The sequence below is a fragment of the Lepisosteus oculatus genome, chromosome 7 (genome assembly GCF_040954835.1).
Source record: "Lepisosteus oculatus isolate fLepOcu1 chromosome 7, fLepOcu1.hap2, whole genome shotgun sequence".
NCBI lineage: Eukaryota > Metazoa > Chordata > Actinopteri > Semionotiformes > Lepisosteidae > Lepisosteus > Lepisosteus oculatus.
Window position 1 is genome coordinate 38487623 of NC_090702.1, and position 15701 is coordinate 38503323.

The following is a 15701-nucleotide window of genomic DNA, read 5'->3' on the forward strand; positions in this document are numbered from 1 at the left end:
TTTATTATTTGAAGGACAAAGCCCTCAATCTACAGTTATTATTTTTGCCTACTCGCAGGCCTGGGGAAAGCCTATGACATCTGTCACTTTTTGTACTTGGCATGGAGGACCAGGGCATAAACAGATTCTTAAAAATTCAAAACAGAAAAAGGTTTCACAGGGAATTGTTGTTTAATGATAAGACACAGATTTGCCAGTCAATTCACTCACCCAATCCCAGCAGCACACATGTCAATTCAGTGTAGCTACTGGAGCCCAGGTAGTCTTTCAGTGCACTTCTAGGTTGTCAGCCTTATTGACAAGAACATTGCAGTGAATACAGTAGATAATTCCAGATGAGTTTGAATTCTGGCTGTCATGATTATGTATTAAATTATCTTTAATGTCAGGGCTATAGTTCATGCATTGTAAAGAAGCAATCTTTCTGGCATGCTTATTAAACTGAAATGATGGTTCCTTTTCACTGTACATTTTATCAGCATATACTGTACATCAATGTATAATAATAGTTTGTACTGTATATTGCATATAACAAATATATAAGACCCTATATACCTATATAATAGGTTATAATATCCATCTGTTTTTTAAACACTTCATCCAATACAGAGTCACAGGGGAGCAGGAGCCTATCCTGGCAAGCAAGAGGTGCAGGCAGGATACACCCTGGAACTGACACTAGTCCTTGTCAGGGCAGACACAGACACGCACCCACTTGCACCAGGGCTGTTCCCGGAAGCCAATTACCATATGTCTTTGGACTGTTTGTGGAAACTGGAGCACCTGGTGGAAACCCAAATGATCACAAAGTGAAAGTACAAACTCCACACAGATAGTACCTCAGGTCTGTAATTGAACCCAGGACCAAAGTACCGTGAGGTACAGTAGCAATGCTAACCATTGAACCTCCATGTGCCCTTCCTTATAATATAACCTATATAAATGGATATCATGGTTTTGCTTGTGTTTATTTTCATGCTATGCCTTTTTATGAGCTCTTATGGATTTTCTGTTGGTACATTTTTGCCTTTCTACATATTTCAATGAAGGCTGGTGTGACAGACCAAGGCCTACCAGGGTAGACCCCAGGATCACTGTGCAATGGCAACAAGTACAGTCTAAGAAGTATTATGTCCACCATTGAGGCCAAAGAATAGAAAACATATTCTCTATTCCCAATAAGGGGTCACAAAAAAGCCAGGAGAAAAAGGAAAAAAAGTATGAAGAAATGAGCATGGCAAGAATAATAGTACATAAGAAGATAGAATGCACCTGTTACCAGATATTAGAGCACTGTGCAACACAAATTGGTCTCTCCTTTGCATTTCACAAATGTTACTGGAAATACATTTGGAAATTTTAGCAGCAGATGGTGTCAATATAGAATGCGCAGAATCTAAAGCAGCAAACTGTACAGGATGCACATAACTAGTTCTGTATTTCACTGTGATATAGTAAATAAAGAAGATAGGGCAAATGGTCTCTTCTCATTGGTAACCTTATGTTCTTACCCATGAGAAATTAAAGGAGAATGGTAATGTTCAAGCTTTTATTTATTTATTTTACTTTAATCTAGCATGGTGTGGTTTAGATAACTGTCAACGACATTTAAATACAAAGATCTTGGGATATGGAACAGGAAGGGGAAAAAATAGAAACATTATAAATCTGTTGTATGCAAAACTCCTTATTGAAATAAGGTATTAACTGTACTTTACTTAACTGATAAAACTGATAAATGGAATTGCCTATGTACTTTTTTTTACTTTTATTATTTATTAATACTGTAAATACATAGTTTGTACTTCTAATTCTTGTCCCAGAAAACGTTCTTCAGCATTTGATGAGCTGTCTGTACTTTGATAAATTTATGAGATTCAACAAGATAGTGCTCTTTGGAGCCTTTTATATTATGTATTGCATAAATAATAATTCATCATATTTAATTTCCACCATAACATATTTAAATGTTCACACTGCATTTTTTTTAGAATCACCACATGGTGGCAGTATCTCACAAACTAAATCAGTGAAAAATGTTTTTAAAACAATGCTTTTAAAATATAGGACAATATGCCTGAATGTTTAATGTGCAGCTAAACAAGCTGTATACATTAATTATAATAAAACTAAAGAGAGCGAAACTGAAGCAAATGGAATCAATGCCAATAGGTACTTCACAGATGTTCCTGCATTGTTACAGATTTTTTTTTAAATGATATGCATGCAAGAGCTTTCTTGGCAGAAAATCAAGTTTATTATCGAGAAAAACTGAAATTCTCTGAGATTGCATTAAGAATAAAGAGATGGTTCAGAATAATGAAAAACGGGAGAAACTGCAATTTGCATGAAAATAAAGCGCACAAGCAAGCATGAGTAAGTGTCCAAACATCTGTATACAGTAACTAGCCAACAGCATCGGATAACAAGGCATACGGATTTGCTTAAGGATGTTTTTCCAGACGGATCCATAAGCACCAGGAAGCTGTCTAATTGTGGCATAAATGTGTATAGCCATGTATTCGCTGGTTTTCAGCCATACTGGGAGGGGTAGAGTCATTATTGTAATGGAACTTCTGAGGCAATCGTGTGTTTTCCTTTAATTAAAGAGTCGTGAGTGTAATCGAAGTAAACTGCAAACGAAGTGCTATCGATCAGCGGGGGACTACTTTCAATGTGTGTTCTAATACACCTGCGGTTTTACAATTAAGCATTCATGACATTTCCAACAACAATTATTATTACGTTTATATATGTATATCTTTACACAAATATCAACTTCCTGTACATTTATGTAAAACATAATATTAAAATGTGGTCGTTTCCTTGTGTATTTTCATTAAGCAGTGTATCTTTTCTTGTCTTTAACTAAAAGTGCTGAAGACCAGGTTTCAACTGGAGATCGCAGTTCACCCGATATCTGGCAAATAAAGGGTCAAGAGGGAGTTTGATATGCAAATTAGCCACGCATAGAGTGTGATGTTTTCCAAATAAAACAAGCACAGATCATATTTACGAGAGAAAATCAACAGTTTTCTGGTTTGAGTTAAACTTTAAAAGGGCCTCCTACGTCGTTTAGTATCTTTAATAGGTCTTGCCAAATGGCAGATGTTAAACTGCCAGCTAGTGAATGAAAAAAATAGAATTGTCTTCCATGTTATATAGTTTCTGGTACTCATATGTTTTTTAAAAAAAGTGAATTAAACAATCAAGTAAGTAATTTTTGTCAGTATATAAGTAAACCATATAAAATCTGTAAAACATTTCTCCTGATAGTTATCGTTAGGCAGATCATATACAGTAAGTCATTGTGCATGCGTTTGAACTTCTTTCATGCATGAGCGCTTAATGTCATAAAGTTCACACGAAGGCCTCGCCACTAGAGGGAGTGGTGAATGCCACAAGACCGATCCAAATGTTGTAATCTATGGGTGAAATTAAAAATAATATAGCACAAACAAAACACAGATCTTCAAGAATTGTAAATTGTAGAGAGGGGTTGTATCTATATTACCAAGGCGCATCCTTTGCTCCAGCATCTTAAAAAACCTAATGGTTTAATTACTGTATGTCTTTACTGTTTATCCGTTTATCTTGCCTTGTCAGCACTGAGAGTAACTCGTCTCTTCTTGTTACATTCAAAATACGGTACACTGTCAGGTTGTCTTTGCCATGGAAGTCACATTCTATATTAATCTCTTCTGTTTCTGTTTTCCAGTATTATAACAATTCTGACCATGATTTAACACCAATATATTTTGAGAGCTATAATGTACCTTGTTAATTAACAAAAGCCATAAAGCCAGCCTCGATAAATACTGTTAATCCAAAGTTTTCACAGCTGAAAACTAAAAATTCCCTCAATTTATTAAAAACCCTTTTCCTTCTGCTGAGAATTAAACAATTAGGTTTTGACAGAGGGAATGCAGTATCAGAATTCTGACAAATAGTGCCAAAAAGATCTTTATGCTTTGAATTCAAACACACTTCCTGGAACTCTATTTTAAGACCATACGGTAATAGAATGTGTTTATATTGTCTGGCACTATGATAAAACTTTTGACTATCTTGGCATGTGAACAGGGAAAAGATTATAATAGTAGCTCTTACTTGCTTGAGTTCAGCACATTTTCAAAGTGGAGCTGTTTCTAGGAGAAATACAGATCTTTAGGTGTTTTTTTTATTTTATTTGCATGCAATGAAACCTGAACCCACATCTTTTGATGCCTATATGTGGTTTTACTTAAAGGAGAAAATAAATCCTAAAACCACTTTAGGTGCTTGAAGGTATATCCCTCACTGTGACAATTAATAAAAGAACATTTTGTGTCTGCAAACATTATTAAAAGTGTTTCACTTCATGCATTTTGTTTGCTGAACAGTTAAGAAATATAATATTTCTAACACCTGAGGTACAGTACATTTTGAATTTATTTTAAAATTGTAGACAATGTATGTAGAATATTTTTATTACCAGAAGAACATCTGGTAACCTACTGAATATGTCTGGTTACTTCATTGCAATTTGCTTTTATGCAAGGCAGAAGCTTGTTTACTCTCACTTATACATTGTGTGGACAAGGTCAGTTGTGTACCCTTTCATCAAAGATTTACATCCTTGGTGATGACTTCAGAAATGAGACAAGCCCCACGTCAGGTATCATAAGAGAGTTATTATTATTGTGTCCAGACAGGATATAATCTAACAACTTCCTGTACTACAGGCAGGCCAGGCCAGACACTGGACTTTTCACAACCAATGTCTTCATACATATAACATTACTGGCTGGCTTTCAGGATGTGCTTAATATATCCAAAGGTGTTATGACCTGATCCTCTTTCCTTTTACGCGTAACATGGACAGTGTGTGCTGCGGCACCGTCTTCCATAGAAGATCTGTAGTGTTTTATGAATTGTTTGAACAATTGACAGTTTGCACAAAAAGAAAGAAGACTGTCATGAAGAATCTTGAAGAACTGAGCAATGTTGCTCTCCCTTTAGAGATGACCAGCTAGCCTACTTCAGAAATTTCAGGACATAATAATTCTTTCACAGGCCACACAACCTCATTGAGCAATAGTATTTTACCCTTGACTAATCTCTGCAAATCCATTGTACAACACCCACTGCCAAGGATGCACTCATACACATTCTATGCCAAGACTACTGACAATAAAAGTTGATCTCACCTACACAATGGTATAATATTTGAAAATGTAATAAGGCAAGTTACTGCATGTTGAGCATAAACTCTGTTCAGTGTAACGGGTGCTGGTCCAGGATCCCGTGAAGCAGAGTTCTGGACCCTATGCAGACGGTATAATCCGGAAGTAAGTGGAAAAGTATGACGGGGAGAAGACGACAAGGAGCAGGAGGGGTTGACAGACAAGGGGGTGTGACGATGGAGATCTGGTGTTCGGGAGGCGTGACCAAGGCGAACAAGTCCAAGGAGTCCAGGCAGGAAATCAAGGGCGAAGTCCAAAAGTCCAAAACAGGGTGATCCAAATGAATCGTGACAAAACAGAATTAAAAGCCAGAACCAGATCCAGTACAGGAAGAGGGAACAAAAACAGGATGATGAGGCCAGGCGCTCTGAGCCCCAGACTCATGTAGGTCAGGACGCGAATAGGAGACTTATGCCCTCAAGCCGCAGACGTAGGGTGACTTGGTGGTAGGCGGGCCTCTGGGCATCCGTTTCCCAATGCAGAGCCCAGAGTAGAGAGAGTGCCAGGCTTAAATAAGGAGGGGCAGGATTGAGGACAGGTGTACGGAATCAGCAAAATGTGTAAGAGCCGGAGCTCCCTTAAGAGGAGGGATTATGATTGTGGCAGTACCCCCCTCCTTTCCAGGGCGGATCTGAAACCCAAAACAAAGAAAGAAAACAGATGGAGTCCTGGACTTCTGGACTACCATCCGCGGGGTCCTTGATGTGGCACTGTATTCTGTAACAGAATCAGCAAAATGTGAAAGAGTTGGAGCGCCTTTAAGAGGAGGACTTACGATCGTGACAGTTGAGTATGTATAATTTTAGTTTAAAACATTTTCACCACCTTATTAGCAGTTATAATTACAATATATCACATTGTTTTAAACAGTTCAGGGGGAGGTCAAATTCCTAATCTTGCCACTGCCACTCTCTTGCACATAGATATTTTGGTTGCTGAGCAACCCCTTTGTGCTTCTTTCTTGCCCCCACTTTTCACCTCACCTTCATCCTTGCAACAGCTCCCTGGCTCATTCCTCATAAGGAGAGAGTCCAATTATCCTATCCTTGTTGGCAGGCTGCCATTCCTTCAGCCAGGCTTGTAACACCAAATAAACCTTCAACACAACTAAATTTTTCTATGTTTCGTCTCTACGTCATATTCAATAGTATTTCACTGAACCGCTGAAAGTACAATAATTGAAGAAACCTCAATTTCAATTGGAGAACTACTTTCTTAACTTTTGTTTACTTACTGTATGTGTGTGGGAATTCATCTTTTATTGTAAAAGTGTTTTTGAATGTTCTAATATCATTACCAGTCTATTATATTGGGAAGATGATCCATGAAAAGTGGTCTATAACATACAGTACATACTGTATGAACAAATTTGAATTTTCATTTTAGACAGAAGGCTTTGAAAATGGTGGTTAATTATACAATTTCTGGACACTTCTAAGACCGAGACTCTTAGCATCCTCTTTAGGAACACTTGTCCATCAATAAGGAGGAGCCATGCCAACAAAGAGGGGCTTCACTCTGTTTCAGTGGGTCAGTGGAAGACGACTATTTCCTGCAGAACAGTAGGAGAGATCGGTAGGTACAGACTATTAGTCCTTTCCATTGAAAGTAGGAGATACAGGTTTTATGTAGAGATATCAAAGTTTAAAATTATGTTTTGTATTTAATTGTTTATCTTCATGGCATATCAAGTCAAATATATCTTGGTAGTTATAAAGCTTCCACATGTTGGTGTATTTTTTCATGATAAATGATTTACATTATTGTGAGACTTCAGCTGTAGTTCAGACACTGGTACTGTATCAATCTCACATGCCATTGAGATGCTTTAATTGTTTAGTATGATTTAATTTTGAGGAAAAAGATGGGTAATGTGATTTATATGTGAGTTTTCTTACAGAGATATTAATGTGGATTTAAATTAATTAAAACAATGTAAGATACTCTCAGTTGTGTCTCAGTGTAAATATGTCACAATGTTTTAGAATTATCTTAAAAAAGATATTAAAGAAGTGAATTATAAAATATAATGTAGTTAAATTAAATATTTTTGGAGTATTTCATTCACAACACACAGCATAAAATACTGCATTTACAAAGTGTGATATATGTATAATATTGTATAATATGTATAACACAGTACATATATGTAATACAAATATTTATTTTACATCCATAATTTATTTCCACTTTTAAAAATCAAGATGGATATCGTTTTTTGTAAATTAACAGGATGGTTTATTTAATGCCTTTTTTTGTGTTTAAAGTATATTTTTTTGTTATTTTAACCATGGGGACAGAGTGACTTAAACTCAGCTTTGTCACACATCCAGATGAGGGGCTATAATAAATTTGTTCTTAGTAGATTTTATAAAACCACCAGCACATATGGAAATTGCATTCACAAGGCTATGTTCAGTAAAAACCATAGGGAGAGACAGCTTACAGAATGAAAAATAGTAGGGGTTTAGGACAGCACCAATAAACAAAGCAGAGAGCTAATGAAGTCAAACTCCCCCTCTTTCCTTTTACACTTTAGGAGATTTGGCAGTAAACATATTACAATTATAGCACCATATTCACGAAGTGTAACATGAACTGTGAGAATTACAAATATTATTCAGTTCTACTACGTCACTGCTAGAAAATAAAAAACAAGCTGTCATATTCACTACTGTGTCTTTTTAGCAGTGGTCATAGGAAATACAATGTACTGTATCACAATATAAAATTTGATGCCCAAAACAAAATGACAGAAAAGTATTCTTTATAGATTTCAAATTTGGACCCACTATTATTTCACAAACATGCTTTACTGCAGAATGAAATGAATGTATAGTACATGAAAATCATATTTGCAAATCTTGTTTACGTTTGACTCATCCAGTACTGTACTCATGGTACACTAAGTTATTCCACAGACATATCAAGTAGAACCACTATAAATGCTTAATTGTTGTTTTTCTCACTTTACAATATCCCTCTTTTGCCAATTAAATCTGTAAAGTGTATTAAGATGTTTGTGAAAAGAGTTAAACAAATTGACAGTAACTATCTACTACAGTACATAACTGTAGTATTATACATTTTAAACAGCCCATGTTTTGAACAATATCTGGTACGTTTTAAGAAATGTAATTGCAAATATATATATAGCTGCACAACTCCTCTTAATATTATGGTATGGTCCTTTGCTTTCTTTAAACAGAAGAAATAACATGTACTGTACTGTATATGCTTTTTCTATATGGGGGAAATATTTACCTCTGTTTTGACTCAGTTTGAATTCTTCCTAATTACATTAAAAGCAGTGTGAATTAAACACATATGAACACAGTCTCCTGAAGAATTTACTGTGTCTAAGTGTATGGCTAACTTTTCCCAACCAAAACATTAACTTCAATTAAACACACATGTTTCAAATATGCAGCAGAGAGTTTTTCACCGCACACTAAAGCAGTAACAAAAAATACATTATATTGTATTTTTTTCAGATCTTACACTGGGAGAAAGAAAAATTCTTTAAATTGTTTCCAAAGAGAAACAATAGTTCTTATTCATAATACTGTATATGCACAATATTTTGTGATATTGAAAATAAACTGGAACCAGAAAATATTATTTTCAAATTTTAAAATGTATTTAGTGACAAAATGGTTTAAGGGGTACAAATAGTTTTCACTAGGCATATCAAACATAAAGAAGGAGCTATGCATCACAATCAAGTTTATTTACAGTACATGTAAAATTTTCCTACATCTAAATATTATTTTACTTATTAAGCCAGCATTTAGAAAAGCAGGGCATTCTATGCATTACCTTATCTTATCTTATGTCTAGTCATCTAGATTCAGATTAATAATTTTTGTGATTTCTTGCATTTTATTTTATTCTTTTAAAAACGTTTGCTGAAGAACCAAAAACTAGATAGAATGTGTGAGGTACTTGCCCCACATTTCAAAGACAAACACAAAAAGCAAAGCATGTGTTTGCAATACAACATTTCATTTTAATGATGTACAGATTATACATTTCATATTCTGTAAGGTTTCCAATACAGTGAAGAACAAACAGACATTCAAAAAAAAAGACACATTATTTCAGAGTTTGGATTACTGGATTCAGTATAGGTTTAATTCTTTTTTCTTCTTTTGGAGAATGTAGGCAGTAGGGGGTCTTTTGTGGTAATCAAAGGCAAAGAAATACAAAGAATTCTGGATGGTTGTGGTTTCTGGTGGCAAATCTCCTAGTCTGAGTGACTTTACCACAATTGAACTGTTGCTTCTCTTGGTCTGGATTTTATGTTCCATAACTATTGCAGTAGCTTTTATATCTCAATGGATAAAAACAACTTAAAAAATGTGTTGTTGTCAACATGATGGCGCATTTTAGTTTTTTAATGGTGAGCTTATTTCTGTAACATTACTAAACTCTCTTTCTTAGATGTTATAGACATTTGCAATCAAGGCATTAGAGATATAGTGATGAAAATCATGTTTATGGAATTCTAATAATAATTACAACAGAGAGATCTTAGTAATGCATAAATGCAAGACCAACTCATAAAATGGTGGCTATTTTGAATAATTAAGCTATAGACAAAAATCTTGCTTCTATTAATGGTAAATTTACTGAAAAGATACAGCTAAAGTAGAATATTTTGCAAAGAAATTGTATTTTAAGAGAGTGATGACATGCAATGACAAATTTAGGGTTTTGTTAAGTGTTTTTTGAATGTGCAACAGTTGATATCTCTAAAACATGAAGTTCTTCATCATAGGGCACACACACAAACAATTTAAAGACATCCATTAACTTAGCTATAATAGTTTTTGGAGGTGGGAAGAAAATGGAGCACGTAGAGAATCCCAGGTGAAAATGGGAAAACATGCTAACTCCTAAGTTGCCTCAGCCTAAAATCAGACCCAAGACCCAAGAATCAGGAGGTCTTAACTGACACATACAGTATGATTACTCAGGAGTTCTTTGATGCTCACTTTATAAATCATATCAGTAGTATTTTTACTAAAAAGCTACCTTATCCTAATAAAGTACTGATTCTGTTAGCCTGCAGAATTAAACAGTCCTCTGTAACAACATTTTTCATACCTCACTCAGTGGGGCATGAGAATGTTTGTAGTGAGTTTTCATGATTCTCATTTGCAAAGTCAGTGGTCATGTTCCCTGGCAGCTCCTGTCTTTCCTCTTGGGATGTGGAAAATGTGAATGGCTGCAAATTAATTCAGTGTTAAATGGATTTTCATTGAAGTGAAATATGAAATTCCAATAAAGAAAAACTGGGATAAAAGTATTTTTAAAAGTTTGTAACAGACTTATTAGCCGTGTATCTAAATCAAATGATTGCCTCTTAGTGAAGTATTTCTGTGTTAGATACATTTTATTGCAAGAGTTTTTCCATGAATTATTGCTGTTTTATTTATTTAATATTTATTAATATTTAATATGTATTAATTTAATCACAATCCTGTAACTGAACAAAACACATTTGTCAAAACTAGATTAAATTTTATTAAACCTTATCCCAAACTCAGTTACTTGTGAAAAAGAAAGTAGTTTGAATTGATTACATAATTTTTCACGTTCATTTTCAGAAATCTGTAAGATGTTTGATACAGTAAATGTTCTATTCAGAATAGAAGACTACTGTTTTCTCATATTTAGAACGTGTGAATTCAATGAACCATGCTTGAACATCCTTTGAGAACTGCATTTAATTATATTTGCCAAGTGAACTTTGTAATGTGTTTATTTTTTAATACAGACATTTTTCTTTGTTTTTTTGAAGGGAGACTTCAGTAATTAATGTGGACTTGCATGCCATGAGTGCTGTTTGCCCTACACTTTTTATTTGCTGGCGAGCTTTTATGTTCTTCATTTGGCATGTTGCTTGCCAACAATTTAAGCAGGCTAAGATTCCCTTGCTGCAACACAAGCCTTTTATTGTTGTGTGGAACGCTCCCACAGAATCATGCAGACTGAAATTCAAAGTTGACCTGGACCTCAGTATTTTTGACATTGTGGCTAACCTAAATGAAACATTGAGTGGATCCAATGTTACAATATTTTATCATACCCACTTAGGTTACTATCCATTCTACTCCGATGATGGGGCACCCATCAATGGAGGGCTTCCACAGAATCAAAGCCTTGCTAAACACCTGAGCAAGGCCAGGTCGGACATTGACAAGTTCATTCCTTTTAAGGATTTTAAAGGTCTTGGGGTAATTGACTGGGAGAACTGGAGACCCCAGTGGGTAAGGAATTGGGGTTCCAAAGACATTTACAGAAATAAATCTAAGGAACTAATAAGGAGGCTTCACCCACAATGGTCAGATAGGAAAGTTGAGAAAGAGGCCAAAGAAGAGTTTGAGATGGCTGGTCTGAATTTCATGAATACAACTCTTTTGCTGGCAGAAAATAGGAGGCCCAATGGTATTTGGGGATTCTACCTTTATCCAGACTGCTACAACTATGGCTACAAACAACACCCACAAAAATACACAGGTGAATGTCCAAATATAGAACATGTGCGCAATGACCACTTAATGTGGCTCTGGAAAGAAAGCACTGCCCTGTACCCTTCCATTTACTTGGACTATGAACTTAAATCCACATCAAACACAGTGAAGTTTGTACACTATCGTGTGAAAGAGGCTATGAGAATTGCATCCATTGCAAGGACGGACCACATGCTGCCTGTATATGTTTACTCAAGACCATTTTATGCCCACACATTTCATGTTTTATCTGAGGTAAGAACAGCTTTTTTCTTTTGTTTGTGCAAATTGCTTTTTTGTGCAAATTCTAATGTTACTTAAATTTGTTTTTTTTGAAATACACAAATAGGATTGTCTCACTGACTCTTTCTTTCTGTATTATACATATTTAGTCAGTATTTCACGTTGCTCAATTAAACCAATTAAACATCTTAAGAGCTGCTGATATACTGTATTGTCATTTGCACTGTTAATCCCCAATTGTATTGGATACTTCTGTCATGTGTATTGCAGGAGACAGTGATTTGCCAGACTGATATTTGTGTTTTCATATAGATTGACTTGGTCCACACTATTGGTGAGAGTGCTGCACTGGGAGCAGCTGGAGTGGTCTTATGGGGATCTTCAGAATATGCAAGATCTCGGGTACTGTATTCAGTCATTGTTGAAACAAGAAAGTTAGAAGCTCTTGCTGATAGAGACAAAGAAGTTTTAAACATCACCCTTTAAATTATGTTTAATATTTAAAATATTGGTTTAATACTTGTAATAACTTGTAATACAGTACATCTTGTAATTATTACTTCTAATGATTTCTATTGAGGAATGAAACAGTTGTGCTATTTTTGCTTAGTTTCCTTGTTAGCAGTAAGAATACTGACCTAGAATTGTGAGGTAAATCAAAACCGATTATTAGTGATAACCAACAGTATTGTATGTTGGAGAAGAGTAAACACTTATTTTGTGGATTCATGAAAATAGTAGTCTGGTTGAAAGTTCAGATTTTGATTTTGTAACTTCAAATGCTGGTGATAAGAGTACAAAAATAGAACTAATAAATGTAAGTTAATGTGAAGCACTGTTGATCAAGAAATATTTCTCAAGTCAGTGGAAAGTTTTTATTTTAAATTAATGTACTGTATTTCCTGTTTACAGGTCATCTATGCAAAAAACAGCCATATATTTAGTGTATATACCAAATACCAAACGGGGTAATTACTGTAAAATGTGAAGACAGCAATTGAGAAAAGGCCCACAGTAATTTCTGGAATTAAAACATCTGCAATTAGCTTGATATCTATGATTGAAAAGAGTTTCACAGTGAGTGAAACCGTAAACAGATCCTGTCAGAAAGCATGTAAAACGTCACTGTTTTCTCTTGCAGAAGAATTGTTTAACGGTGAAGAAATACATAGATGGGCCTTTGGGACACTATGTCATCAATGTAACGTCAGCTGCAAAGCTTTGCAGCAAAGCTCTTTGTAAGAAGAATGGCAAGTGTGTTCGGAAAAGCCTGGACAACGGAGCGTTCTTGCATCTTAACCCCCGCTATTTTAAAATAAGGAGTAGCTCAAGCAGTCAAGGCCCTAGATTTTTTGTAAGTGGACACCTCAGCAATGAAGACATCTTTGTCATGAAGCAGAAGTTCACCTGCCAGTGTTATCATGGCTGGATAGGAATATACTGTGAGATGCCTGAATCTTCAATCTTATTTGTTGAGTATAGAAACAGAATTATGAAGGGCATGTTATTCACCCCTTCTCTGCATATTTCCTGTCTTTCTTTAATTGTCTTTCTCTGTTTGTGCCTCATCGTTAAATGCTTACTTTTTAGATAGATCACCGTTAAAAATAAATCTAAAAAAAAAACAGTAAATGCCAGAAGCAAGAGGAGGATCATTTTGAGCATTTAATTCATTTGGTAGGAAAATGGCTAAAATGGTCTCCTCTCATTTGGGACCTTTCTTATGTTCTTATCTCCGAATAACTTATAATAATAATAATAATAATAATAATAATAATAATAATAATAATAATAATAATTGCTTACACTTATAAAGCGCTTTTCTGGACACTCCACTCAAAGCGCTTTACAGGTTATGGTACAGGTTTATGTATCCTTTTATGCATCCAGAGGCTGCAATATTTTCTGATTTAATTTGGAATGTATTGTCAATAATTTCTAGATCACATTAGTGTTTGGAGTGAAGGTCTTAAAAAGTACTTTAAAAACAAAATAACTAACTTAAAAACAAAGTATCAGAGTACTTTAATGCAACACACCATCGTGAAACACCAGATGTACCTTATATAATATTAATCCTGTTTTCTAGATGAACATACTTAGTTGGGACATATAAGAGTGTTGTCACAATCGTAAGCCCCTCCTCTTAAGGATGGTCCAGCCCTTTCTTGTTTACCTTTGATTTTCTGCACCTGCCTCCAGTTGCAGCCCCCTTCCTACAAAAGCCAGATGCTCCTACCAATCTGGGCTCAGCTTTGGAAGATGGACATTTGGAAGCCCACCTACCAGCGAGTCCAAGAAGGGCTCGGCGGCATAGGCTTCACAACGGTGTCCTAACCATCTGGGTCCGGGACTGGGAGCACCTGGCCCCTTTACCCTTTTTTATTCCCCCGACCCTTCGCTAGATCCCACTCCGGCTTTTAACTTCATCTTGTCTCCATCATGGATGGACCATCCACCTCTCAACTTTTGCATTTCCTGGATTTTCTTAAATCCCTTCGGACTTGTTTGCCTTGGCCACGCCCCCCTTTTTTCCCCGTGTTTGTCTCACTCCCCTCCGGATTCTGCCATCTGCATAGGGTCCTAAAAAACGCTTTGTGAAGTGTGTTACTCATTACATTTACAGTATGTAAAAAATTGCTTAGACGCGCTGGAAAATGGTTAAATGGGAGTATATAATAAATCAAATTCACCAATTATATCAATAGAAAGTAAAAATAAACATGAAGTTTTTTTTATTTATTGGCATCATTTTACCTTGAGAACCATGAGATATTTGTGGTCAACAAGTGGTAATCATGTGATCTTTAGATAATGTGAATAGTAAAGTATATGTAATAGGCACCTTTGGCACCTCTTACTAATTTTTGCATTGCTAATTACAAGGATGTGAATTTCATTCTGTTGAAAGTGCAATGAAATAATGAAAGGCCTTTTCACATTCAACCAACTGCAGCTGTTTTTTTCAATAAACTTTTTGTGCCAATGTACTGTAACTGTGTAAAGAAGTTGTATCACTTAGTAATCACATTGAACATTCTTCTTGCACATTTTGTTGGCCAAACCATTTGAAGACACATTAACATATTCTTATACTATTTTTAAATTGCGATGAACATTCAGTTAATAATGTGCAGATTTTACAATTAAAGTTTATGATTTTAATGTTGATCTAAAACTGAATATTATGCTGTAAGAAAATTATCTCATCCTAGAACCTATGCAAAAATCATTCATAACTGACAGACATTTTTGTTTGGTGTATGGACTTTCAGTTTAAATACCAATATTTGTCAGTATTCAACATCTATAACATATAACTAACATTCCTGTTTCCCGTATAAGCAAAGAGCCTTCAGACCACAATGAAACAGGGAATGAGTGTCTGCAAAAAGGTGGGTGTAAAAATCATGAGAGTGCCACTGATTTGCATTTCAGATAAACATGGTGTGTGTATACGTGAGAGAGATTGACAAACAATTGTAGAACCAGCCCTTATGTGTATGTACATACAGTTTAGAAATAAGTTTAACTCAACTCATTACTTTTTCAGTTGTTTGGTTATACCCTAAGCAATAGAGTGACAAAATACAGCATGTACAGAATAGTGTGATTGAAATGGCAAACTAGCTGTGAAGAATGCAAGAGAGATACATAAAAGGAAGTCCTGGGTATGAGACTTATATATTGTAGTTCAATAGAAGTGTGCAAGATT

The 15701-nt window shown here is 35.3% G+C and overlaps 1 protein-coding gene across 3 annotated transcripts; it reads left to right on the top strand.

The window, feature by feature from the left end:
- Nucleotides 1-5924: 5924 nt before the first annotated feature.
- On the top strand, nucleotides 5925-15605 carry hyal6 (hyaluronoglucosaminidase 6). Of its 3 annotated transcripts, none has more exons than XM_015352485.2 (5): nucleotides 5927-6015; nucleotides 6665-6800; nucleotides 11032-11998; nucleotides 12299-12388; nucleotides 13128-15605. In XM_015352485.2, the coding sequence occupies exons 3-5, from the start codon at nucleotides 11066-11068 to the stop codon at nucleotides 13578-13580; spliced, it is 1476 nt and encodes a 491-aa protein (XP_015207971.1). In that variant the 5' UTR covers nucleotides 5927-6015; nucleotides 6665-6800; nucleotides 11032-11065; the 3' UTR covers nucleotides 13581-15605. The 3 variants fall into 3 exon arrangements, with proteins under 3 accessions (XP_069048585.1, XP_015207971.1, XP_015207972.1); XM_015352486.2 differs by having other exon boundaries at nucleotides 6679-6800; XM_069192484.1 differs by having other exon boundaries at nucleotides 5925-6800.
- The last annotated feature ends 96 nt before the right edge of the window (nucleotides 15606-15701 follow it).

Coding starts and splice junctions, on each gene's coding strand:
- hyal6 (XM_069192484.1), top strand. CDS start 11,066: ATGAGTGCTGTTTGCCCTACACTTTTTATTTGCTGGCGAGCTTTTATG. Junction 11,999..12,298: donor CATTTCATGTTTTATCTGAG/GTAAGAACAGCT, acceptor GTTTTCATATAG/ATTGACTTGGTCCACACTAT. Junction 12,389..13,127: donor CAGAATATGCAAGATCTCGG/GTACTGTATTCA, acceptor TTTCTCTTGCAG/AAGAATTGTTTAACGGTGAA.